Source organism: Populus trichocarpa, chromosome 10 (assembly GCF_000002775.5).
Source record: "Populus trichocarpa isolate Nisqually-1 chromosome 10, P.trichocarpa_v4.1, whole genome shotgun sequence".
Taxonomy (NCBI): Eukaryota; Viridiplantae; Streptophyta; class Magnoliopsida; order Malpighiales; family Salicaceae; genus Populus; species Populus trichocarpa.
The window spans coordinates 12,400,163-12,425,025 of NC_037294.2; the positions used below are offsets into that span (position 1 = coordinate 12,400,163).

The 24,863-nt window shown below is 33.5% G+C and overlaps 3 protein-coding genes across 4 annotated transcripts; 1 reads left to right on the forward strand and 2 right to left on the reverse strand.

Moving 5' to 3' along the window:
* Window positions 1-19: 19 nt before the first annotated feature.
* On the reverse strand, window positions 20-2,742 carry LOC18102538 (zinc finger protein SHOOT GRAVITROPISM 5). 2 transcript variants are annotated; one of them, XM_006378365.3, is made up of 3 exons: window positions 2,222-2,742; window positions 1,633-2,032; window positions 20-1,017 (listed from the first exon to the last, which is right to left on the reverse strand). In XM_006378365.3, exons 1-3 carry the CDS (start codon window positions 2,334-2,336, stop codon window positions 264-266), a joined length of 1,269 nt encoding a protein of 422 aa, XP_006378427.1. In that variant the 5' UTR covers window positions 2,337-2,742; the 3' UTR covers window positions 20-263. The 2 variants fall into 2 exon arrangements, with proteins under 2 accessions (XP_006378427.1, XP_024465323.1); XM_024609555.2 differs by having other exon boundaries at window positions 2,158-2,742.
* An 8,001-nt stretch (window positions 2,743-10,743) lies between these two features.
* LOC7462645 (PHD finger protein MALE STERILITY 1) lies at window positions 10,744-13,680 on the reverse strand. The gene is made up of 3 exons (XM_002315802.4): window positions 13,253-13,680; window positions 12,397-12,670; window positions 10,744-12,291 (listed from the first exon to the last, which is right to left on the reverse strand). Exons 1-3 carry the CDS (start codon window positions 13,548-13,550, stop codon window positions 10,917-10,919), a joined length of 1,947 nt encoding a protein of 648 aa, XP_002315838.3. The 5' UTR covers window positions 13,551-13,680; the 3' UTR covers window positions 10,744-10,916.
* A 2,196-nt stretch (window positions 13,681-15,876) lies between these two features.
* Window positions 15,877-17,998, forward strand: LOC7459089 (protein BASIC PENTACYSTEINE2). Its single transcript, XM_052456703.1, has 2 exons — window positions 15,877-16,049; window positions 16,832-17,998. The coding sequence occupies exon 2, from the start codon at window positions 16,837-16,839 to the stop codon at window positions 17,674-17,676; it is 840 nt and encodes a 279-aa protein (XP_052312663.1). The 5' UTR covers window positions 15,877-16,049; window positions 16,832-16,836; the 3' UTR covers window positions 17,677-17,998.
* The last annotated feature ends 6,865 nt before the right edge of the window (window positions 17,999-24,863 follow it).

Genomic DNA, 24,863 nt, shown 5'->3' on the forward strand with positions numbered 1-24,863 from the left:
AATGGTGTCTGGCTAGCTATTTTTCTTTCAAATAAATGAAGATATTTATATTAAATCAGTACAAATGTACTGTTACACCATCCCACATCCCAGTTTAGTTAACTAGCAATAAAAATAGTCAAAAACACCAAGTTTGATATAGGCAGAGAGTTTTTTTTTTTTTTTACAGGTTACAACAGACAATTTAAATGAACAAATATATATAAAAACAAAACAAAGAGAGAAGGTTTGCTTAATACTGTTTGCATGAAATTTTTGGGGTATCACTCCCCGTCCCCTTCAGTAGTTGCTGAGGACATGTAACTCATAGCAAGGGAGGTTTCGTCTGCCGATGCAGCAGCCGTTGATAGTTTGAATTGTAGCTTGCAAGCTTGGCAGGTGACTTGCATAATGGTAGAGCTAATCTTCTTTGTAGCTTGCTCTCTCAAAACTTGAGCCTTTTCAAGCTCAGCTTGAGCTTGTTGCCTTATCCTCTTCGCATTTGCAAATTCCAGTTCAGCCATCTCAATTTGTCTCTTTGCATGTTGTCTAGCCTCCTCAGCATAGGCCTTTTCAGTTATAGCCAACCTCAACTGTTCATTAGCAAACTCCTCTAACTTTGCTGCTTCTAGTGTAGGTTCATAAGTTCTTTTCGGGCCACTTGGATCCATAATGGCCTTGAATTGTTCGTTTTTTTTTAAACTATCACTTGACCCTATTGAAAGCTTCAAATTTGTAGCGTAACCCTCGTCAGGATTTTGTGGGAAGTGAGTGCTTGAAGATGGTAGGAGCTGAAGTTCAAGATTGTGTTCTTGCTGACTAGTAGATGCATCATTTCTATCCGAGTAAAAGTAAACTGGTTCGGTTGCCTTTGACATTGGTATCCCTGGTAACGGAACTATGCTAAAATTGGCATCACTTGAAGGGCTGGTGCTTGAGGCGGTTCTGGATGAGCAGGCCGCCGGCTGCAATGCCTGTAGTTCAGGCTGGGCTCGCCTTACTGTGCAAGCATCTTGGTGCTCGATGAAACTCTCCACCCTAAAAAGACAAGGAACGTGACTGGTTGAAAGTGATTGTTAAGTTTAATTAATGGCGTGGATTATTCTTGGTGTCTTTTAATAGCCGAGGTAGGCAATTACAACCAAGTCAAGTAGGCATAATTAAGGTCTCTACGTGTAGGGATGCTAAGAAACAAGCATTATAAAAATGCTCAAGGATATGCACAATTGATCATATAAGGTTTATATATTAAATACATATAGCCCAAAAAAAAAGTGGGATGGGGTCTGTGTGTGCAAAACGAGCGCACAGTTTGTTTCCGTGCTACAAGTAATTAATTGGGTTTTACTTCTATAATGGAAACTGTCTTGGGGAACAGTGATGCACTCACAGCTCCTTGAACTGACATTGGTTGGCCTAGATCGTTTATATAGGCATTCATGAAGTCATGTACCACAGAAATGGAAATCATTCTTGGATTTGGTACAGCCAAGTAAAAGATTATTTAGAAAAATAAAAACAGACTTGCATTTGTTTTGTGGGATCATTATCATAAAACCAACAGCAAGATGAAAATCCCTAAAAGGAAAAACATGCCCTTTTATGCTCGTGGGGATTTTTTAGGGTTGGATTATTTGACAAAAAGAAGAGTACCTGGAAAATACACGGCCACAGTCACAAGAATGACCTCTTGTACCACAAGTTTTGAGGTGAGCTTTGTAATCAGACTGAACAGCATAACCTTTAGAGCACTTCTCACAAACCCACTGCTTGTGATTACTGTGCTTCCTTCTAAAGTGCTTCTTTATGCCAACAAGATCTCCTAAAGCATGGCATGGGTCATGGTGTAAGCAGCTTGGTTCAGGGCATACATAAACTCTCTTCTTCACTTCTTGTGTCTCCCTTTTCAGTAATTTCCATGGTACCTTGTGCCTTCTCCTATGCATTTGTAGGTTCTGGTCTCTTTGAAACCCTTGGCTACAGATCTCACAGACATATCTGTCTGATTCTAGTAAGGTCCTGGGCGATAGAGATACAACCTCTGCATCTGGATCTATTTTTTAAAACAAACGAAGAAAAAGGATTAATTAAGCAGATTAGAATAAGAAAGAAAACCCATGAATTAGATTGCAAAAGAAGAAGAAGAAGAAGTGAAGTGAAGTGAAATGAGATGAATACACAAAGGATAGAGAGTTTCGATATGGGGGTTATTCTTGTTTTTTTGTCCTTGGAGTGCTCCTACCTGGTGTGCCTGCAGGTTTTCTTTTTCTTTTATTGGTGAGCCCATTATCTAAGGAACTCGTGAAGGGATCAGAGGAAGGAGAAGGAGCAGTTGAAGTGGTGATGCTGTCTAACATGGGTGGGGGTTTTGGTGGCTATATGCTGTTGGAGGTGAAGTGAAACAAATCAATCTTTAGCTGTACAGGTGTTTGGAGTATTTTTGGTGTAGTGGGGTTTTCAGCTTTACTGATGATAAAAGAAAGAAAATGGGTAGAGAGAGAGAGAGATAGAAAGCTAAGAGCTAGCTTGGGAGAACATGGAGAAAGATAGAAAGAAGAAGAAAGAAAAGCTCTTTGCTTTCTGAAATCAACTTCTTCTTTTCTTTCTTTTAGCTTTTCTGTTTAGCCGTGAGGTTTCTTATAGTTTTGTTGTTGTCGTTGTTTCATTGACCCTCACCGCATCTTGATCAGGTAAAGATCGAGAGGCAAAGTCTTGTATGCAAAGCTCCATCTACAGTTTAATACATTACAGATATGAGAGAGAGAGAGAGAGAGAGAGAGAGAGAGAGGAACCAACGGGGTTTAATTTAACTCATTATATCTTAGATTTATTCTCTAAAAATTACTAATTTAAATCCCATAAATCCTAAAAACATTAAAAACTTATATAGTTTTCATAGAATTACTTCAGTATATATAAAATAACATGAATATTCATATTAATAATAATAAAAAAAAAAAACTGACCCAGTCACCATTGCGTAAATCTATGAGCCCACACACTCAGAACATTTTGGACAGAAACAAAAAAACATCCTTCTCCACATCTAAACAAACAGTCATCATTCACATCACACTGTAACTGTAATTTGTATGAATAAATGCAGTCCAGAGCTCTCTTACACGTGACATCACATCATACTCCTCCTCTCATCACTTCTCATCACAGTTAGATATTAAAAAAAAAATATATATATATATATATATATATATATATAATGATTTTCTTAAAATTTTATGTATGTGTTGATTTTACAATATCAAGACAAAACAATATAATCTGCTTCAATAATAATTGATGGAATATTATCAAAGGAAATGAAAAATGTGGCTTTAACAGTCTTATTGCTAACGTGTAGGTTCACATATTTTAACAACTCATGCACCCTTGATATGCTTATTTCGATGCTTCTTGCAAAAGAAAAACTTTTTATATATATATATTTGTACGTACGTGTCCTGAATCTTCCGTACCAGACACCAGTTTTTTGTATCCTGTCCTTGCCCATGCCTCCTCGTGAATGTAGAGTTTAAGACTTGGTAAAACATTTTCAAATTTTGAAGGGAGCAAAATGAAATTTGTGAAAGTTTGAAGGCCTCAAATGAAATTATGACATAAGGACAAAAATGATAAGGCAAAGAAAAATTATGCAACATAATCGAAATACCTAAAGAAGACCTGCAAAATCTCCAAAGTACCGCTTGTGAACAATGAAAACCTCCTAGGTTTAGTTTCAATTTAAAAATTATTATTAGAGATTAATATAAATTATATTCTACAATATTATCTAACAGTTTAAACTATTTAATTAAGATGGTTTTTTAACATGATATCAAAACCTTAATGACCAAGCAGTCACGAGTTCGAATCTTATCATCCCTATTTATTTGATTACCTAACAGTTTAAGTTATTGGGTTGGAATGGTTCTTTGATAATTATTAAAAAATCAGAATATAAGTTAAATAACTATTAGAGAATTAAGGAATAAATAGAATAAAAAGAGAAATGAATGTCTCATGTAAGTAAGCGAAGTGTTTGCATTATGGTGGCTCATGCATGTAGTTCTCTTCGAGCTTAAACGCGGTCCATCCTAGGAGCCTTTGGAATCTTCTTTTTGAGATATTCCTTCCAACGTGTAACATGTTAGTAGTGTGACTTTGGCAATTCATTTCTCTTTTCCCTCTTTTCCTCTCTTTTTTTACATTGATTTTTGTACCTAATTAATGCTCAATAAACAATAAACAACGCAACAATATCTAAAAAACAAGTAAAAACAAGGGGGGGAAAACAATTGTGGTAGGTTTTCACTTATATACCAAGCTTATTATATTTACAAGTACAAGGCATTACAGTTACATGATTTGATTTAGACCATCAATTCGGTTCTTGAATATACTTGATCTTAATTTGACTAGAAAACAAGTAAAAACTAGGGGGGGGGGGGGAAACAATATATAGAGGAGAAAAGAGATAGTAGCTGGATTTACATAAATGCCACAGGATCACCATAAAATGAAAGATCATAAATTAACGAGTTATTTGTGTTATTAGACCTGTACCCTTCATCATTGGATTTGTGAGATTTCTTTTCTTGAAGCTTAATTGGATCTAAAATTTAAAAATAGTTTTTCTACTATACCACTCGGTAGAAACTTGGACCGAGGACGTGTTGATCACCCAACTATATATCGTCCAATTCTCAATTACATCTCCTAAGAATTATTTTCTACTAGATCCCCATCTTAATAAAAGCCTTTTCCTTTCTAGCCATTAAAAAAAAAAGGAGGAACTATTTGGTTTAAGGTGATGTCATTTTTGCTATTTTTGAGTGTTTATTAAAAGCGTGATTGTGGTTGTTTTTTAAAGTGTTTTTTATTAAAATATGTATTAAAATAATATATTTTTTATTTTTTAAAATTTATTTTTGATATCAACACATTAAAATAATTTTAAAATAAAAAAATTATATAAAAAAAATTAAATTTTTTTAAATAATTAACTGATTATTCGAGAGCTAGTTAACTGGGTAATGTTTGCTGGGAGATAAATATGTCTTTTGCACAGCCGAGGCGGCCTGTAATGCCGAGAAAAGTCTATATGCTTTTGATTTTTCCTCTGAAATGGCGGCTCTTCCTTTCTCACACACACAGCACGCCACGCGAGTTTTCACGCCCAACCACTCAAACTAAATTCTCATTTTACAAGTTAGAGCAACGCCTCCATGAATCCATCAGGACAACGTCACTTGAAATCTCTATCTTGCAAATTGACGGAACAACACCTTCTGAAAAGCCTTATTTCACAAGCTACCAGGATATTGAAAAATCTGCCAGAATAATAATAATAATAATAATTATTATTATTACAAATATCTTAACTAATCTCACGTATCATAATATTAATAATTATATAAATTTTTAATAACTCTAAAATTTATAAAATTCAAATTAGTAATTTTTATAAAACAAATTTAATAACTGACCAGTTAAAGTATACCCTAATAGTTAGAATTCATCCTCACATTATATAATTGTGCAATCGTTCACGATAAAAACGGTTCACTATTATTATCTCTGTAAGTAATCTTGCACTCTTACTCATAAGATGCGATATATAGATCAGCAGGCACGAAAGTCGACTGAACAACATAACCACATACAAAAAAATGTACCATAATTACCCTTCTCCTGCTCCTTTCATTTTCTCTCATGCATTACGCTTCTTTCACTAACTTAAATATCACAAAATTTCATGTTTTATACTGACTTTTATTTAACCGAAGAAACACGGATTACATCCCAAAATCATGTACAAGAGACTGGTTGATTTTTAAAATATTTGTTTTATTAAAAAATTATATTAAATTATTTTTAACATAACACATTAAAATAATTTGAAAATAATGGAAAAATATTAATTTTAGAAAAATAAAATTTATTTTAAAATACTTCTAAACACAAAAACAAAAATGAAACTAATCCGGGCCGTGGAGCTTTTGCAATCGGTTTCTGTTTTGACATGAACGAAACTTGTCCTGTTTTTTTTTTTTTTTTCAACAATAGAATAAAAGTAGAGTTTTTTTGACAGAGATATGTACTTACTGGGTTAGGATGATTCAGTTGACCCAAATACAGGAGGGCCCTGTTGTGTCACCAAGGGAAAGAAAATGTAAAAGAACTGTTACTCATTTTTATTTGGACTTCTTGACTTTTTTTTTATTATTATTTTTTATGATGAGGAACTAGGAGGTCTCACGTTTTTTTGGACGTGCATCAGATAAATTCTAAGTAGACGGGTAACTGATTTGATACGACACCGAGTTAAGATGAGTTCCATAACTCCTGTTACTAACCCACAAATATAAAGGAATTTACCGGTTTATTTTTATTTTTAATACTTTTACTTTAAATTAAAAGTAATTTTTAGTGTTTTAATATATTTTAAAATAAAAAATATTTTAAAAAACAATCATAAAAACTCCATCCAAGGAGTCCTTTAACGTTGCAGCATATATACGAGGATAATTAAAGACTTTAGACACGAGGATACAATATGAAAGATTAGCAGGTCCCTTGATGAAGATTTAGAACATGAAGCACGAGAAATGGAATATTTTTAGCAAATATTAAATAAATGGCCGAGCAGTTCCCTTTACTTGGATAGACAATATAACCAGCATCTCTGCAATAGAAAACTAAGCTCCTTTCGGAATTTAGGGCGCGTATTGGGCCATCGGCCGACGACTCAATAACTCTATATGATAACTTTGGCTCATTGGCTTTGTCAAGTCAGAACATGCAAAACTTCTTGTGTGAATTGAATACAAAAAGTACACGATTTTTTGCTTGGAGAAATGGCCTTTGTTTTAAATAAACCGATGGGTTGTTGATTAATATATTTTCATATCCGTAATTAATTAAGTTAATTTTGATTTTTATAAAATGTCTGGGTTTTTACTTTTATTATTCTGTGAAATTTCTTTATTGAAATTAATTATATCAGTCTTACACATAATTTAATATAGAGGGCTAGACCCCTCTACTTCTCTTTCTTCTGTGACCATATGTAGATTATTATTTTTGATATGATATAATATGAAGTCATATTCATAATTAATTATATTAATTTTGACCCCAAAAAAAATAGAATAAAAGGTTTGAAACTCATCTCATTATATAAGAAAAAATAGGGCCATTTTTCTTTCTACTTTTCAAGTACAAGGTTACCGGTAAATTATTGTAAAAGTTTTACAAAGAATGGGTCTAATAGAAAAATAAATTATATTAGGATAAATTAGTTTCATCGTAAATAAAATAATTAGCATTTCTTATAGTGAACATTCATTGCCTTCCAATGCGAATTTCAAATTATAATAATAAATAAATAAATAATATATATAAACCTCAGAATAAATCATTCAACTAATTAGTATTTGAATAAGTCAAATTTAATTTTCAAATCAAATATGTATTTTTGCAAATAGTTATACGAGGAAAAACAAATTCTATACCCCTAAATCCATCAATGAAAAGGGATTGAAACCCACAAATTAACATAATTAAAAACATATCCATTTGAGAGTAAATTTTCCTGTTTGAAAAATAATTTTGGAAACAATTATACGACCCTCGACGTAAACTGGTCCTCTAGCTAGCTAGGGCAAATAAATCTTAGTTTTCATAGTTTTAAAATCCAACATGGATTGCATTTTTTCTTTCAGATCGTGGTTGCATCAGTAAAAGAATATATAAAATATAATTTTCATTGCTGTTCAAGCACAAGAATTAACGTGAAAGCTTATCAAAGAATATTCAGTATCATTGAGTAAAAGAAAAAAAAAATCACTTCAACAAAACCTTTAATAACTTGAAAATTTGTTACCCTAAAAATTAAATGCTCCTACTTTATAAAATGCAAATTGGGAATGACAGCTGAGCGGAGATAATTGTATTGAACAATCATGACAGAAAGGAGGGAAGATGCTTGTATTTGTTTGTCGGGCTGGAAAGAATAAGAAGTCGATGATGGAATAAGGACTGTGAACACATGCTGCATTCAAAAAAGCAAGTAGGTGGCAATCATCCTTCCCAATTGTCCAGGATTCCCAAATTAACGTAATGATTTTTTTCTTAGTTTAATCGACCAAATTAAATTAAAGTATAGCTTAAACTCGTAAACCAAATCATATTTTAATCAACAATATGTTGACTGCAAGACTCCAACTGGCTTGATTTCCTTCCCAGCAGTTAAACTTCACTCTTTGAAACTCGTAAGCAAAGCATTAATTGTAGGGATATTTCAGGTACGTTCTTGACTGCTTACTTGAATTTGAACATGCAGTCGATGCATCAATATCCAGGGAGAGCAGAGAACAGGGAAGAAGAGAGCAGGGAACAGGGAAGAAGAGAGCAGATAATGTGTGCCCCGCAGTCCCTTCCTGATGGCAACTAGTAGCCCGCGGTTACTGCACTGAAACCTGAGGCCTTTGTCTTGTTTAGGATTGTTAGTATCCTGAGAAGTGAACCAAAGCTGGGATAAAGGACCCAGATGCAATCCAGGATCCCATAGCATATATGCCCATCACACGCCCCTTTTACTTACTTTCGAGGCATTAGAGAGAAGATTTTGTTTGTTTGTTTCACTTTGTTTGTATTCTCACCTTCATGGAACTTTCATTTTGTTTTCTAGAGATTCTTTTGTGCTCTTAATTATTTTTTATGTTTTTTTTGTCCGAGAGAGAAAGAGACTGCCATTTTCTCTGGTAGGTACTGTCAGGGCCTGAAAAGCCAACGTGCTCTGTTATGAATAATTAAAATACGTAGGGGAAAAAAGTTACCAAGGGATAAAAAGCAGATAAAATCATAAAAGGAAAGGAAAGATAAAGACAAATGCTTGTGCCTTAAGGGAGTTCCTTCTTGAAAGTCAATAAAGCAAGTCCTCTTCAAATTTTGGCACGTCACATCATTTAAACTCAACTTATTTATTATTTTAATTTTAATTAAATACTATAATTAAATTTAATTACAGTAAACAATTATTACAAACAACCGTGCGAAAGCTTTTATATTTTTGTTGAGATAGAAAAAGCATACAGAGTTTGTGCTTTGGTTTAGATTTGTTCGGACATCAACATTCTCTCTCATTATTGCCAACCCAGAAAATTTCAAGAAATCACTCACAACTGCATAACATCATAGTTTCATAATTTTTATCTATTTATAAGATTATTAACGATTATTTTTAAAAATATTTTTTATAAAAATATATTAAAATAATATATTTTTAAAATTATCTTTAATATCAACATATCAAAATAATTTAAAAACATAAAAAAAATTAAAACAAAACAAGATTTTTAAATTTGACCCCCTCCCCCGTTTAAAATGCAATAGTAAACAGGATGCTTCATCGGACTAACTACCCATCATTCTTTACGGTTTATAATAGAGCTTCGGATATAGGTTTGGGCTTTTGCTTCCTACATGTTTGAATTTTTTTTAGGAAATTCGGGTTTTTATTTGGTAAATATCAATTTCTGTTTTCCCAGATACAATGCATAAATTATAATTAACTATAGTTTAATTTATTTTATCTCCTGATCTTTATACATGCATCGTGTTATCATGGGATCGTGTGATCCAAATCAGCGACGAGACGAAGATATGAAATTATGGCTTTAAGTCTCAATCGAGTCTATATTTAATTATTTATGAGTTGGGCTATAAAGCTCACGATTGACAAACAAGCTTTAGGTTAGAAATACGTGAGTGTAATTGTTATTGATTTTTAAAGTAATTTTTATTTAAAAATATATTAAAATAATTTTTTTTTTAAAAAATTATTTTTGATATTACGTATTAAAATGATTTAAAAAAATATTAATTTTAAAAAAAATATTCAATTTTTTTAAAAATACTTTAAAACACAAAAATAAAGAAAAAGCTATTCTGCTAATAAAATTATCATGATTTTGTTAAATAATGGGTGATGTCTTGACTGTTAAAAAAGGTGTACGAGATCAAATTATGGTCTGGATACCCATATTAAACTAAAAAAAAAAAAGGTGTACGGGACCAAATTAAATTAAATTAAATTATTGTAACAATATACTTGTGTGATATATAATTTCACAAGATTAAAAGAAGTACTGGAAAAAGTTTAGCCACCGTATCCAACAATCAAGGCTTTGGTCGAGTAAAATCTATACTGATCTCTCTTGAAATTATTATTTTTATTATTAATATGGATATTCAGAATAATTTATATATACTTTAATTAATTCTATAAATCTAAAATTAATGATTATGAAAATTTTTAGTGGCCATAAAAATACTCAAATTTACAGTTATTAAAAAACAAATATAAAATTTAATCAAGTGAGCTATCGGTTATCTTTCATGAATTATAGATCAATACCAAAATAATACATGATAAAAGATTCCATACCTCATCTTAAAAAAAAAAAAAATTCATTTGAAGAAGGGTTTTTTTTTTTTTCCTGGGTAGATTACTTTGAAGTTTGAAGATGCATGGTAATCATTGGATGGACTGTTGCTTGGGCTTTTAGGCCTGTTTAATCTCTGTGGCCCTAGCTATGCAAGTCCGGTTTTAAGGCAATAGTAGCCCAATCAACGCCGGCCCTCCATCATGAACGTCCTTATACTCTTCAAGATCGATCCCTGGAATAGACAGCAGAACATAAACTATATAACATAAAGGGGGGAGAAAAAAACTTGAAAAGGAAAAACAAATAGAAGACGAAGTGAAAAGAAAAAAGAAAAGAAAAGTGTAGACTGACTACATAATGGAAGCGTGCTTGCTTCGATGACACCATAAGAACACAAACAACATAGATAGGAGCCAGGCTAAATTCTAAAGTCACATAAGGCGACTTGCATTTAACTTTCTCAAAGGAAAGAAAAAGGATATACAATTGCTATGGCATAGATGGTAAAATCATGATTTCCTTCTCACAGCGGCTGCAGAGAAATATAGGAGGCATTTCCTGATTATTTGGAATTTGAACACATCTACTATGCTGCCAAACTTCACAGATATCACATGATATCATTCTCTCACCATCATCTTCTTTGGCTCCACAGGCACAATCTACGACTCGGTTATTAACGCCACATTCATATATTAACTCGTTGATTGTTCCGCTCTCTGCGTTGCTCCCCTCTAACACAATTTTTTGACCCACTTCAACTACTTCGGAAACCAAATCCGTGCCCTTCACATTCAAGTTCATTATTGACTCTACAACGAAGCTTTTCAATCCCCAGTACAATTCTCTGAACTTCCTTTCCACTTCTAGTTTAAGCTCATTGAAGGTAGCGTTGTTTTTCAAGGTGATGCATTCCAATGGTGGCATTGCCTTTTTCATCACTTCATTGCTCTCTTGTTTGTCTCTTAAAAAAACCGTGCAATACAGTGTCATTTTCCCAGCTTCCTCATGGCCGGTGTGATGAATTTTCCATGGCAGTTCGCCATTATATTCTTTGACAAGGTATTTGGTGTCAAGAATTATCCTTGTAGCTGCTGGTATTGCGCTAAGAATCCCTTGGTTCATTGTTGGTTTTTGGTCTTTGAGGATACATCTGTACAAGTAGAGCATGTCCTTCATTAGTTGAGGCCTTGTCATCCTGTATCTACCTTTCATTTTTGAATTGTTGATGACCAAACCTTGTTGTTCAGGATGTACATTTGAGACATCTTCCAAGCAATACTCTAAAACCTTTGTTACTGGATTCAAGCAGCGCCGAACTAAATAATTCCCTACTACATGGTTTCCGAGTGATTTTAGCACAAAATCTAGCAAACCTGTGTCGCCAATATAGGCACGAGCAGCGTCCCTAACATCTTGTCTTGAAACCCACCTAAATTCAGCCCTTTTTAGAGCTTCCACAATCACCCTTGTTGCCATTTCAACTCGTTTTGGAGACCATCTACAAGTAGGTTTCACAATATGGCTATCGACACAATTTTCTTCTGGAAGGTGGGTCTTGAGTTCTAACATGAAGCGGAATAGGTCACCAAGTGTCACCAAAGAATGATCTGATACCGTTTGGTACCTAGAGAGAATGACTGGAATATGATGATTAGAATTCCCAAGATAATGAACAAGTATGCATAAGGGCATGCCTTGTATAGTTTCAATGGCTTTCTGGTGCATTGGTTGAGTGACCCCGAAGCTTCCACGCCCGAATTTATAACCCCAACGACCGAACCATGGTTCACTGAATGCTACACCGTGGAGTAGTCTCAATTCCATACTTCTTTTCTGTGAAATGTCATTCAAGCTCACTTTCCTACATGTTAAGAGCCAGTTCTTATAAGCAAAGTTCACAAACGATTACAGAATTCTCTTAAGTGACAATAATTAAATAAAAAGTTATGAGATAGATGCGCCTAACCTTGCTCGCAATCCCGTGCACAACCGATCCCAAAATTCCATGATCTGGCATCCAGCCAAGTCGGAACCTCCTTCCATCCCATTGACACACAGCAAATGCCCGAACCCATTAGAGTGGAAGATACCATGCATGAGATGGCCCCGTGATTGCACTAAATTGAAGTTGTCTTTTGTTGAAATTGCCCCATCTTGACAGTTCAAAAAAGCTGCTTCTATGTCCTTCGAAGGTAGAACAAAGTGATACTTCCTGTTGCAAATCATATTCTGACCCCAGCCTGAGCTATATTATAAAGGAACAACCAGCTTAGTGAGAGAATAAAACACACCAATTAACATGTATATATTCTTAATCTGCAATATGCATGCTTACAAAAAGCATAGATTAACTTGGGAGATGGATCGTCTAATAAATAATTTAAGCAAATGTCCTTAATTAGTACAAAGATTACAGTACCGCACCAACATCATACCTCCTATGTAAGAATGTTAGAAAAGACATCTATAAATCAGGTTCTCAAATTGAAGCTGATTAATGTCATGCATGATTCTGCAATATAAACTTCGACAAATTAAGTGCCATAATCAGTTTTTACTAGTTACTAGCAACATTATACCACATGCCCGTGTTTGGTTTTAACTGTTTTTCTTTTCTTAATTATGCAAGGCAAGAAATCGTTTGACTAATAAATTAAGCACATATTGCATGCATGCTAAACCAACTACTATAGAATGTCATCACGAGTTCTAGAATGCTAAGGAGTCAATCTGTCTTGTTCAAGACAGAAACCAAATATTTATTCAATATTGTAGGTAACGAAAGAGAATTAAAGCACTGAACTAGGGAATCAAGACTTCACCAAGATACTGGCAGTGCTTGCAATGATGTTCTAGCGATGCCTCAATTGGTTCCTCGACAACAAACAACAAGATGTGAAAAGAAGGTTGGCGTATGACTTCAAGCTTAAATGACCAGCTTGGCATTCTACTGCAAATATTTCTCTGAAAATGCCCAAGTTCAAGAAGCTTTTTGATATTTTGTTGGAATGACCCGTCAAACTCAACTGGGTAGCCATTTTCACCAAAAATCTTGAACCTGAACACCCTCTCTTCTCTCTTCCTTTTCTTGCTGCTAATTAGGTCCAAATAAGACATCATGAAAGCAAGGAGATTGAAGATTGCTAAAGCAAGGAAAGAACAGAAGAAACTCTAAGCATCGAGGAATCGAGTAGAAATTCAAGAGAGAAAGTTAAGCGGCACGGCCTTGTACCTTTATAACTTGCTTAATCGTTCACACACTTAGTGCCTAAACATAAACTTGAAGAGGACACAAAAGAGCACACCAGCTTATCAAATTAAATTGAGCTAGGAACAACTCACTTGACGCGTGATTTGTTTAAAATTGACCTCCATGCAAATCTATCGCGGCAACCTATGCCATGAAATGCTTTTGTGAAGTAAAGAAATGAAACCATGCTTTGATCATGCTACTAGATAACCAATAGCCTTCTTTACATTCCGGAAAATTCTATGGTCAGCTCGGAAATGTTGATTTTTACTTTGGATGGACAGACATAAACGCAACAATTCTTGGCCAACTACTCCTATGGCTAGTTAGCATCAATATATGTTATCAATTTAAAAGCTTTATTCCATGACAACTTGCTTGAAAGGTTTTTTTTTAAAAAAAATGATAGAAGAACGAGGGAAGAGGAGAAGTTTTGAGCATATATATAAACATCCAAGTACTTAACTATTAATTAATAAACCAAACCTTAAACTTTTGGATTATATATTTCTATAATATTTATTTCACAATAATATCATTGAAACTTGAAAAGGTTAAAAGAGATTTTTGAATTTGAGATTGGTAACTTGTTGTTCAAAGATTATTGGTAAAATATTAAAACCGAAGCCATAACGGATCATAAGCCCATACCAAACTCAGCTGAGATCTGTTGAGGGATTTGGTCTGAAAGGGCTACAACCCAGGCTTTTTGTTTTGTTGGGCTAAGATCCCTCTCTTAGGTAGGCACAGATTCTTAATGTTATTCCTATAATTTTTATTTTGTGTTATTGTACGCTTTAATTCGTTTTGATTGAACAAAAATGTGTTGTTTTACTTGTTTTCTATTTTAATAAATAATGTGACTTTGGATTTTTTATTATTAAGTTATAAATACGACAGCTTTCATATGTTTAATTTAGCAAATTACTATTTCTAAATTCATTATTCTCTGAAAAAATAAATGGGATTCATGAACATATAACTGTATGCTTAACAATTTTCCAATACAATGTTCAGTTTTTCTAAACTGAAGTCTTAATTATGTAGCTAACTTGTTTTTAAAACATAATAACATACATTATTGAAATCTGGCAATAACTTGGTCATGAATACATATAACAACAACAACAACAACAACAACAATTAAATCATTTAATAGCCAAAAATTTCTAAAAATTATATTTATAATATTTGTGGTTATATTTTTATAAAAAAATGTTTTTATTCATTTCCTTTAAATAATTTTTTAGGCTGTCGATTTTATTTCTTAATCACAGTTAATTGGCATTACAGCTAATTGATGTAGGCGAGATTTCGGCTTTGCTTAAATTTCCAACTTGCAAATCATCACCCTCAAGCAATGCACTTGATGGCCTAGCTGCTGTGGTCAATCGTGTGACTTATTCCGCTCCTGTCCCGGGTTCGATCCTCTATGTGCACGCCTGTCACCCCCGCGGTGCCTTACCTGCTCCTGGGCTTGCAGGATGTCCAGTGGGCCGTGGGGAATAGTCGTGGTGCGCGTAAGCTGGCCCGGACACCCCACGTAAATAAATAAATAAAAAGAAATTGTAAGCAAAATATATATTTTGGTGTGAAGTTTCAATTTCTATTCTTAATGAAGGAACTGCCCTTAATCAATTTCGTTAAAAAAAAAAAAAACCTTGACATCCCTGACACCATCGAAAACAAGGGAGTTAATGTGTGTTTAGCTTGGAGGTGTGATGATTTTTTTTCAAATATACAATACCTTTTAAGCACGAATCACACCTTTAAAAATTATAAAAATATGTTTTTACTAAAAAAAATAAAAATAAAAAGCACAAATTACCTCCATCCAAACAAAGTCACAATATTTAATATTTAGTCATGTTGGTTTTATTTGGGAAATCTATGTTGGCATAGGAGGCTATAATAAAGTCAAGAAACCATGCCTGTCCACGTAAATAACGTAAAATGCCATTTTTGTCAAGAAAAGAAAAAAGAAATAAATAAATAAATAAAAAGGCCACCTCTACACTTTATTAAAACCATTCAAAAAAGAGGAACAAGATAAAGTCGGATGGCCCTCAAATCAGAAAGAATATAAAAGAGAGAGGATAAGAATTTGGAGCTTGTTGTGACCTAAGAACATATACCCTACAAAAACAACATTGAAATCTTCTCTTAGATTTTCTAATATGTTTTTAATTAAAAAAAGAAAAAACACTATAAATCCGTCTCTCTCATTACCTCTCTCTCATTTTTAGGGTTTTCTCTCTCCTCTCTCCTCTCTCCTCTCTCTCTTTCAGGTTTCTCTCTCCTCTCTCTTCTTTGTCTCTCTTTCTCTCTCCAGAAGGGCAAAATCCTAAAGAGACGTTTACACCCCCCAAGTAAGTTTTCTCTCTCATGTCTCTTTTCTTTCTCTCTCTTTTCAAAATTTTGAATATATGGGACCTGATGATATGCTATGAGAAAACCTGCCTTATGTGCTCAAATATCTATTCTGCTTTGTTATTTATTTCCTGAATGCAGAGATCTATTACTGTTCAAGGTCAAGCTTTTTTAAAAGGAAAGCCTTCCCATTTTTCTGATATTTGAATGAATATTGTAGATCTGGAAATGGGTTTTTGTTTGTGTCGTCAGAAGATGTTGAAAAGTGATTTTGAAAACTGGAATCTTTTCCATCTTTTGTTGTTGTTGTTGTTTTTTTTTTTTAATTTTTTTCCCATTTTTGTTTAGGGGAATCTTAAAAGCCTTCCCATTTTCAGATCCGGAGGAAATGAAACTTTTTTACACAATTATTTTTCATTTCATATTTTTTTTCGTTTTTGTTTAGATGCAAATGTCAGGCATTGTGAATGGTATTTCCTGCTGATTTCTTTGCATATGCTTCTGTTTTGCTGAAAATTCATTGGATCTGTTGATTTGGGAATTATGATTAATGAAAAACATCGTCATTGTGTTTTGTATTTATCAGTGGTAAAGGTAATTGCCTTTATTACTCGAGGACTCTTTGATAGCCTCGATGATCAGGGTGACAATGCTGCTGGTGACCGGTCCCAGAACATATCAGAAGCTGATATCAGGATTGCAATGTTATTAGTGGTTATGCTAAAAAATATAACAGAAATACTGATTTTCCCCCCTTTGCTGTATTGTTGACAATGTACAGCTTTCATGGACGACGATGCATTGAACATGCGCAATTGGGGTTATTATGAACCGTCATACAAGGAGCCACTAGGTCTCCAGCTAATGCCAGCCATGGTAGACCGTGATTCGAAGCATCTCCTACCCAGGCGTGATCCGAATAACATCATGGTTGGTGCCACTGGAGCCTACCTTCCGCGTGAGTCTTTGGTTTCGGATGCCTCTATGCATATGAATTATATGAGGGATAGTTGGATAAACCGGGAGAAGTTTTTAAATATGCTACCCCCAAATCCTAGTTATGTTGTTCACCCTGAAACTTCTGGAGCTCAGTCCATGCCAATGTTACAGCCACCCGATTCATCAAGGGATGAGAGGGTGAGTAGGATGGAGGAGCCTAGTGTAAGTAAGGAAGGTAGCCAGTTGAAGAAAAGACAAGTTGGGGGTACCGCCCCCAAAACTCCCAAACCTAAGAAACCTAGAAAGCCAAAAGATGGTAACAACAATACAGTTCAGCGTGCGAAGCCAGCTAAGAAAAGTGTGGATGTTGTTATAAATGGGATTGATATGGACATTTCAGGTATCCCAATTCCGGTCTGCTCATGTACCGGAATTCCTCAGCAATGTTATCGATGGGGCTGTGGAGGATGGCAGTCTGCATGTTGCACCACAAATGTCTCGATGTATCCTCTGCCAATGAGTACCAAAAGACGCGGTGCAAGGATAGCTGGAAGGAAAATGAGTCAGGGTGCATTTAAGAAGGTACTGGAGAAGCTCGCGGCTGAAGGTTATAACTTTGCTAACCCAATTGATTTAAGGACTCACTGGGCAAGACATGGAACCAACAAGTTTGTCACTATCAGGTAGATTTACTTTGTTGGTACCAGTAATGGGACTCCCATTACCTGTGGCCTGCTTCTCTTGTATATATCCGTGGCCTCTTGCGGAGATCTATTTGGTTCGTTGTAGTTCAAGAATTTTCAGCCATGATACATGTTTTCGAAATTCAGACATCTAGTCTTTTCGAAATTGTTGTTAACTTTTCATTTTCGTCTGTGTTAAAAGCCAACCAGTAAGTTCTGGCACCCGGATGTAGGATGTGGATGAGTTTATTTTGTTGGATTGGATTCTCTTTTCTGCGGTTAATTTCATTTTATTAAAGATTATCAATTGAATTCTCCTTTCACCATATCTAATTGTTTTCTTTTTAGTAGTTTCAGACTATTCCATGACTTTGGTTTAAGGTAACATTCTTCTTCTTATGGTGTAAGAAAGCAAGAATGGTGATTTTAGATATCTAATTGTCCTTATTTCTTAAACGTTAGACTTGCTGAATTTCTTCTGGGATTATAAACATTATATTCTCTTTTCTCGGACAGCATAGCTTTTTGATGCATGTAATTTGTAAAGAATGGTAGTTCCTCAAAATCTCGTTGGTGACTGACTCGTGATGCCATGTCTGCGCGTATCTGTATTTTGTGTGGTGTGGTCAGGTTATCTGTTCTTGCAATAGTATCTAAAGGAAAACTGGATAGTTTTGTATGTATATCGTTGCCATATGATTGCAAGTATCTATTGTTTCCTTCCTTCCTTGTTTTCTCTTGAGAAGAGACGGTAAGTATTTATTGTTTGCCCGTGAGTATTGGCTTTTCTAATTATTCATGGCACTGAGATGAGCTTCTTCTTATATACCTGTTGTTTATTTGGAGAATCCTTTATAGCACTTTTGATTTCCTTTACATTTCTAGAGTTTGCTTTTATGAAATTTGGAGGTATGATTTTGGTAGAGTTTTCCTAATCATTTTCTAAAAAATATTTATTTATTTATTACATTAAAAACAAAATAAATTAAATCTTTAGCTTAAAATATATGTTATATACAATTTTGATGTGATGATATCCGATTTCCTTTTTCTCAACAAAATATTTCCATAAAGAATTATTTTGTGGCCTCTTCTTTTATGAATCACCATCTGCTTTCATTGGAAAACCTTTTGCATCTGGAGCTCTACTTAGCGTTCAGAAATGATTTTCGTTTTCACTTTTTCTTCACTAAATGCTCGACTATTTTAGTGTTGATCATATGTTCCGAATTGTTCTTCCATGTGGGAATTTATTGTGTAGAGTGTCATGGGACAATCCTTTCTATAACGTGGTAGGAAGAGTTTGTGAGATTGTAGAGATGATCTTGAAGCACCTTCTGGTTATGAAGGTGCGCATCAAAATGGAGAGAAAAGAAAGGTTTTCCAGCGAAAAGGTGATCAAAAACTCATTTTCCATGGATGGGTAATGTGAAGACACGTCGTTCAAGTGTTTTTTCCTTTCTATTGGTACTCGGCCATATTCTCTGTGGGCTGTTATCATAAGCCCAACTAGAGTATTGTTATTTATCTCGGGCCCAAGGCTAAGCCTGCATGGCCTTCTTTTCTAATTCTTTATTTTATTTTCAACTTTATCTATTTATGTTTTATATTTTTCCAAACACCAGCTTTTTCTGATCTATATATGCCCGTCGTGCAAAACAATTTGAACCCTACATTCATGCCGTAAAACCTGAAACGTTAATTATGAGAGCTATCGGTAAAGTGTATGTTTATTTATACAAATTCTCCCGTTTGGATTCTTAATTTATTTGTGATTTTGGCCTGATCATGCACCATATTGGATAATGTTCTTAGGATTTGGTTTGCCACTTCTATTGTTTTTTTGGTGGTGAAATTGCTTCTCTCATGCATAGCTTACCAGCTTTTTTTTTCCGATGAAAGCTCATTTGTTTCCGAGGCTTTCTCTGTTTTGAGTAAAATATTTTTTAAAAAATGTTTTTAGAAAACTTTTTATTATAAAATATTTTACAAGAAAACAGGTCAATAAAAAAAATTTTACAATCAATCTTCTAACTTAATTTATCTTTTAACTTAGTTTATTTGCTGAAAAATATCTTTAACTCATGAAATTTCATAAAATATTTTACAAATAGTAATCTATTTATAATATCATTCAATTATTTAAACTATTACATTTATCATCTTATCACCACCTCCTCCCAATACTAGAAAATAGAAAAAAATAACAGAAATACGGATGAAAAATATTTCATCACTGTTAACGTTTGCCAGTGAAAATTATGATAGAAAGTTTTCGCTTGTAATTTTAGACGTAAATTTTAGACGTAAATGATGATAGAATAAAAAAATTAAAAATTAAAAAATCATGTCAACAATTCATCAATGATTTTAAAATAAAATAAAATCTGATAGTCCTCTCTTCTCTCTATTTCTTCTTCTTCTTTCAATTAAAATTACAACAACCCTCTCTTCCTCTAAAAATTTATGAGAGCCCCCCTCACAAATCTAGCCACCAAACCCTCTGGCACCTACACAGTAATAACATCAACTTCCATCCCTTGGTTCTATTTCTTATGAAGATTCACCCCACCAAGTCAGTAAAATTGTCCATTTATATTTTAAGTTAATTCATTGAATTTTTTTTTGTAATATTAATATTTTGCTTGTATATTTAATTATTTGTTTTGCTTGTTTTATACTGATAATTATGTATATTGTATTAATATATGATTTGTATTTTAAGGTTTATTTTGGATTTGAGAGAAATGAACTTAATTTATCTTTTGATAAAATTGAGTGTGATTTTGTAATTTAAGTGTATTATAAATTGAAAAAAATGATGGTTAATGAGTACCATTTTTGTCTTGTGATAATTTTATGGTTAAGTTTGAAATTCAGGAAAATTTGATTTTAGGTGGAATTAATAATAATTAAAAGTGTTAATTTAAATTGAATAAGCTTGAATTGAAGAAATTATAGATAATTAGTTGAGTCCCAATTGATTTTAGGTAATTATGGGTTTTGTTGAAAATTTAGAGAAAATTAAACTAATGTGTAACCGATAACAATTAGAGTATTAATTAATATTATTTATTCTTGAAATGAGTAAATAATAGGTAGTTGGTGGGGTATTAATTATTGTTTTTGTCAATTTTGTAGTTTTTTTTTTAATTTGAGGAAAATAAAATTTGTGTGGAATTGATAACAATTAGGGATTTAATATATTTCAACTTATGAAGTGTTTGATAGTTATTGTATTATGAATTATATTTTTTTTTAATTAAATTAGAAGAATTGAGTTATTTTGTTATGTTAACCTAAACATAGGTATTTCAACTTATGAAGTGTTTGATAGTTATTGTATTATGAATTATATTTTTTTAATTAAATTGAAAGAATTGAGTTATTTTGTTATGATAATCTAACATAGGGAAGCGCGATACTATAAATTAGTATTATGATATATATATATATATATATATATATATATATATATATAAGGGTGATATAATCTACCAATAAAACTCACAATAAATGCCACGCTGGATTAAGAATTTATGGAACGGGGATAACACTATCCTATTTTTTTTTATTGATAAATATTGATGTAGATGGCATAATTACCAACCCCAGCGATATTGATATAATCTACCAATAAAACTCACAATATTGATCCGTAATAACCTCCTAGTCGAATATGTGTTAATACCTATGATGGATAGGCTAACTACATGCGCACCATGAAAATCTTATACCTTTTATACTTGCTAGTGTGTGGACTAATATATATTTAATATATCAAAGATAAAAATATAAATAAATAAAGATATATCTAGCAGTGGGAATCAAACATAAATCCGCCACACATCTTTAAAAATAAAATAAAAATGACGGGACTTTAGACTAAGAACTCGCATCAACGAGTCATTATCGCCTGGACCGACCGAAAACAAACTCACCTTTTGAATTCTACTTATAGCCGCATTGTTCTCCAATCTTTAATCAAGTCCGTTTTACAAGATTGCCACTCCCATTATTACCCTCCCATTGCTTTTTTTAAAGTAACTCTTCTCACGATTTGTTTTAGTTTCATTAAAAAAAATCGAAGACGATTTGATAATTTATTCAAAAAATCGTGTCCGTGAACTTAGGAGTGTGCCCATAAATACACCCTTAAATCCTCCTATTTTTCCAGCATGTTATGTTTTTTTTTTTTTTTTTTTTTGCTTTAACATGATAAACATGAAATCTTAAGTCTGAGTTCAATCGTTAATATAAAAATTAATAAAAAAATGAATTGTTTAGAGAAAGGAAAGAAAAGAAAAGAAAAGAAAAAACATGTATGAACAGAACTATCATTATTATTGGTTTTTAACAAAAATCGACTCCATAATTAATTGATGAAGCTCGCTGAAGTGAATATTGCGAATCCCTAACACAACTAATAGAAACTAATAAAATCTGGTATATCTTGTTTTTGATAAAGGGGTAGATAATTTGGACGATTCTCTGCGGAAGAAGTGTTGCTTGCTCTAAAATGAGAGATTATTAGTGTCTTCAATCTACTGTTTACTACTTCTTTCTCTCGAACAATGACAACATCTTCTCTCACCACTAATGCTTTATTAGCATCCTCGTGCGATGCAACATTTTTGTAACTTTCGCTGCAGGAACTACATTGATTATGCGCTCGAGATGCGTTACACACACCGAAATCCCTGCAAAATTCCAAATATTTAGCAAGTTCCTCACCTTGACCTTTTGCCTTTTGAAGAATATTAAATGCCATGGTTGCTTCAAGTTACCCAGCTGAATATATCCCCATGAGAACCGGCCTTGCAATCCCTTTGCATATTCTGCTGTAAACATCGAATATTTCAATGATCACACAATCCATGGCCTCTGTTATTAGAACCTATTTCCTATTGTCTTAATTTGGAGCAACATGTCAAGCAAAGATTGCCAGTTTTTCAACTTTACATGATCCTGCACCATTGGTTCTTCTGTTTGGTTCCGTTTTGTACGTACAACAAGGCAGGTCTTTGGTCTAAAAACGAGAAATAAGAGCGAATAAGGTGTTGAAGCCCCACATTTTTCTGGTTTTGAGTTTCCATCCGTGAAGTTTGATAGATCAAATATTAATTAATGGCAACCTTCCGATCCTTTGTACGGCTGGGGTCTTACAGCAGAAAACACCATGCATTAGCATCAATCCCTTGATAGCTACCACCCAGCTCCATGAAGCGAGCGCCCATATCAAGGGCTTCAAGCTCACGGGAGATTCGCGTATCCATGCAAACACTCTCTGGGCACTCCAGTAATCCACGTAGCTCTCATCATGACTATTGGCGTTAACGAATGCTGCCTCAAGATCTGAGTTCCGATACCGAGTTTGCCCGGATAGGCTGACGGCCAATATGCTGATTTGGTCTTTGAGAGGCTCCGGCAGCCCCCCTCCACAGCTTCATTATTTCCTGTTCTATTGTCCCAGCAACTTGTGTAATTCAACCAAGGTCGACGTTTCCCTATTTTAGTTCGTCCGTTGTGGCTAGAGTTGGTCTTTTTGACAATTTGTCATGGTTGCTGTGTCGTTATGGCCATGCATATAAAACATGATCATTGAAACAACAAAGAATTCTGGTCATCTTATCGTTGGAGAAGTCGATCGTGCCAACAAGGAAAGCCTAAACATAGTTTACCGTTGCGATTCTATGCTTTATCTCTAAACATAATTACTTGGTGACTTTTTTAGTTTCTATCATGATACTCCTACGCTTTTTTCGCCCTTTTCTAATTTGGAACAGCGTAGTAGTGCCAGCTAGGAGAGCCTACCCTTCGATATATATTCAATACAAGGCAAGTTATATTTTTTCTCACTCTCTCTTTTTGTCCATTGGTACAGAATTACTAAAAAGGGCTAGCTCATTCTCCTTTATTTTTTTTAATTCTTATGGATTTTTTCATAATTTCTTTATTATTATTTTTTAAAAAAAGAAATTAGCTCCTCCTTTTCCTTTTCTCTTTCCTTACCGCGCTTCCTGTAGTACTCTCCAAATTTTATATTTTTCACTCTAATTTTTTATTTATTTTTTCTCCTGAATCACAACGGTAAATTATGCTTTTACACTCACCTTGACATCATATTAAATATTAAGAAACTAAAATGAAACTCACCAAATAATAAAATTTTAAGTTTAAATTAAACTAACTAGCTCGAAATTTTGAATCAACAACTTATTGTATGTAGTTTAAAACTTCTCATGACACAAAAAGTAGTCAATAATTTTTTTAAACAAAAAATTACAAAATTTAAGTGTGATGATCTACCATTTAGTATTAATTAATTCAAACTAATCATAGGGGAAATATCCTAAAAAAAATTAATTACAAAGAAATGCACTTATTAGCGACCACTAATTAAATTGTTCAAGTATCACTTTGGTTGATATTATCATTAAAATGTTATATGCTTTCACTCGAGTTGTAAATATTTCTATTATTAACATTTTCATGAAATTGAGAAGGCGTCCATTAATTGAAGGAGTATCTATCAGATTCGGGCCTAAGTTCGAGTGTGTGGATCAGTCCAATGTTAGTATCGGCGTCGTGTTCTAGGGATTTCCAGATCAAAAGAGGCACCTCCTTCAAAGTAGCTAACGTGGCTTGGTGGTCAGCTGCCTGATTCCCTTCGCACAAAACAATTTGGAGCTGGGAGACAGATTAATAAGAGTATTGCATGCGTCGACAACTCCCAGTCTTCATTCCTTTTGTGCAATGCTGCACAGGAATATGCCTTGACATCGAATCGGTACTTCTTGTTTGGGGTCTTTCTAATTTCTATCTTCGTCTTATCCACACGAGAATCAAGCGACGGAATATTACTACTTACAGGCAATAAACAAGCCAATTAGCTAACAGAAGATGGCACAGGGATAGAACATTCACTCCCCCCACCATAATTAGTGGATCAATCCGGAACCTAAATTAGTTTGTGTTTCATAAAAATCTTGAATTAACTCGCAACCGGTAAAAAAACTTTAACTTTTTTCTTCGAATTTTTTTTATTAATATTTTTTATCTTTTCTAAAAATCTAAATTAACTTGAATTAACGTTTTTAATTTGTAATCAGACCTTACCAGATGAATTTAATAATAAAACATTCATTCCCCATCATAATTATTAAACCTGGATTCTCGGGTGGATCAATC

Excerpts from the sequence above, each read along its gene's own strand:
- LOC18102538 (XM_006378365.3), bottom strand. The coding sequence starts at position 2,336 with ATGTTAGACAGCATCACCACTTCAACTGCTCCTTCTCCTTCCTCTGAT. Across the intron at positions 2,033-2,221 it reads AAAACCTGCAGGCACACCAG|ATCCAGATGCAGAGGTTGTA; the intron begins GTAGGAGCACTC and ends TTTAAAAAATAG. Across the intron at positions 1,018-1,632 it reads TGTGGCCGTGTATTTTCCAG|GGTGGAGAGTTTCATCGAGC; the intron begins GTACTCTTCTTT and ends TTGTCTTTTTAG.
- LOC7462645 (XM_002315802.4), bottom strand. The coding sequence starts at position 13,550 with ATGATGTCTTATTTGGACCTAATTAGCAGCAAGAAAAGGAAGAGAGAA. Across the intron at positions 12,671-13,252 it reads CAAGCACTGCCAGTATCTTG|GCTGGGGTCAGAATATGATT; the intron begins GTGAAGTCTTGA and ends AATATAGCTCAG. Across the intron at positions 12,292-12,396 it reads TGCACGGGATTGCGAGCAAG|GAAAGTGAGCTTGAATGACA; the intron begins GTTAGGCGCATC and ends CTTAACATGTAG.
- LOC7459089 (XM_052456703.1), top strand. The coding sequence starts at position 16,837 with ATGGACGACGATGCATTGAACATGCGCAATTGGGGTTATTATGAACCG.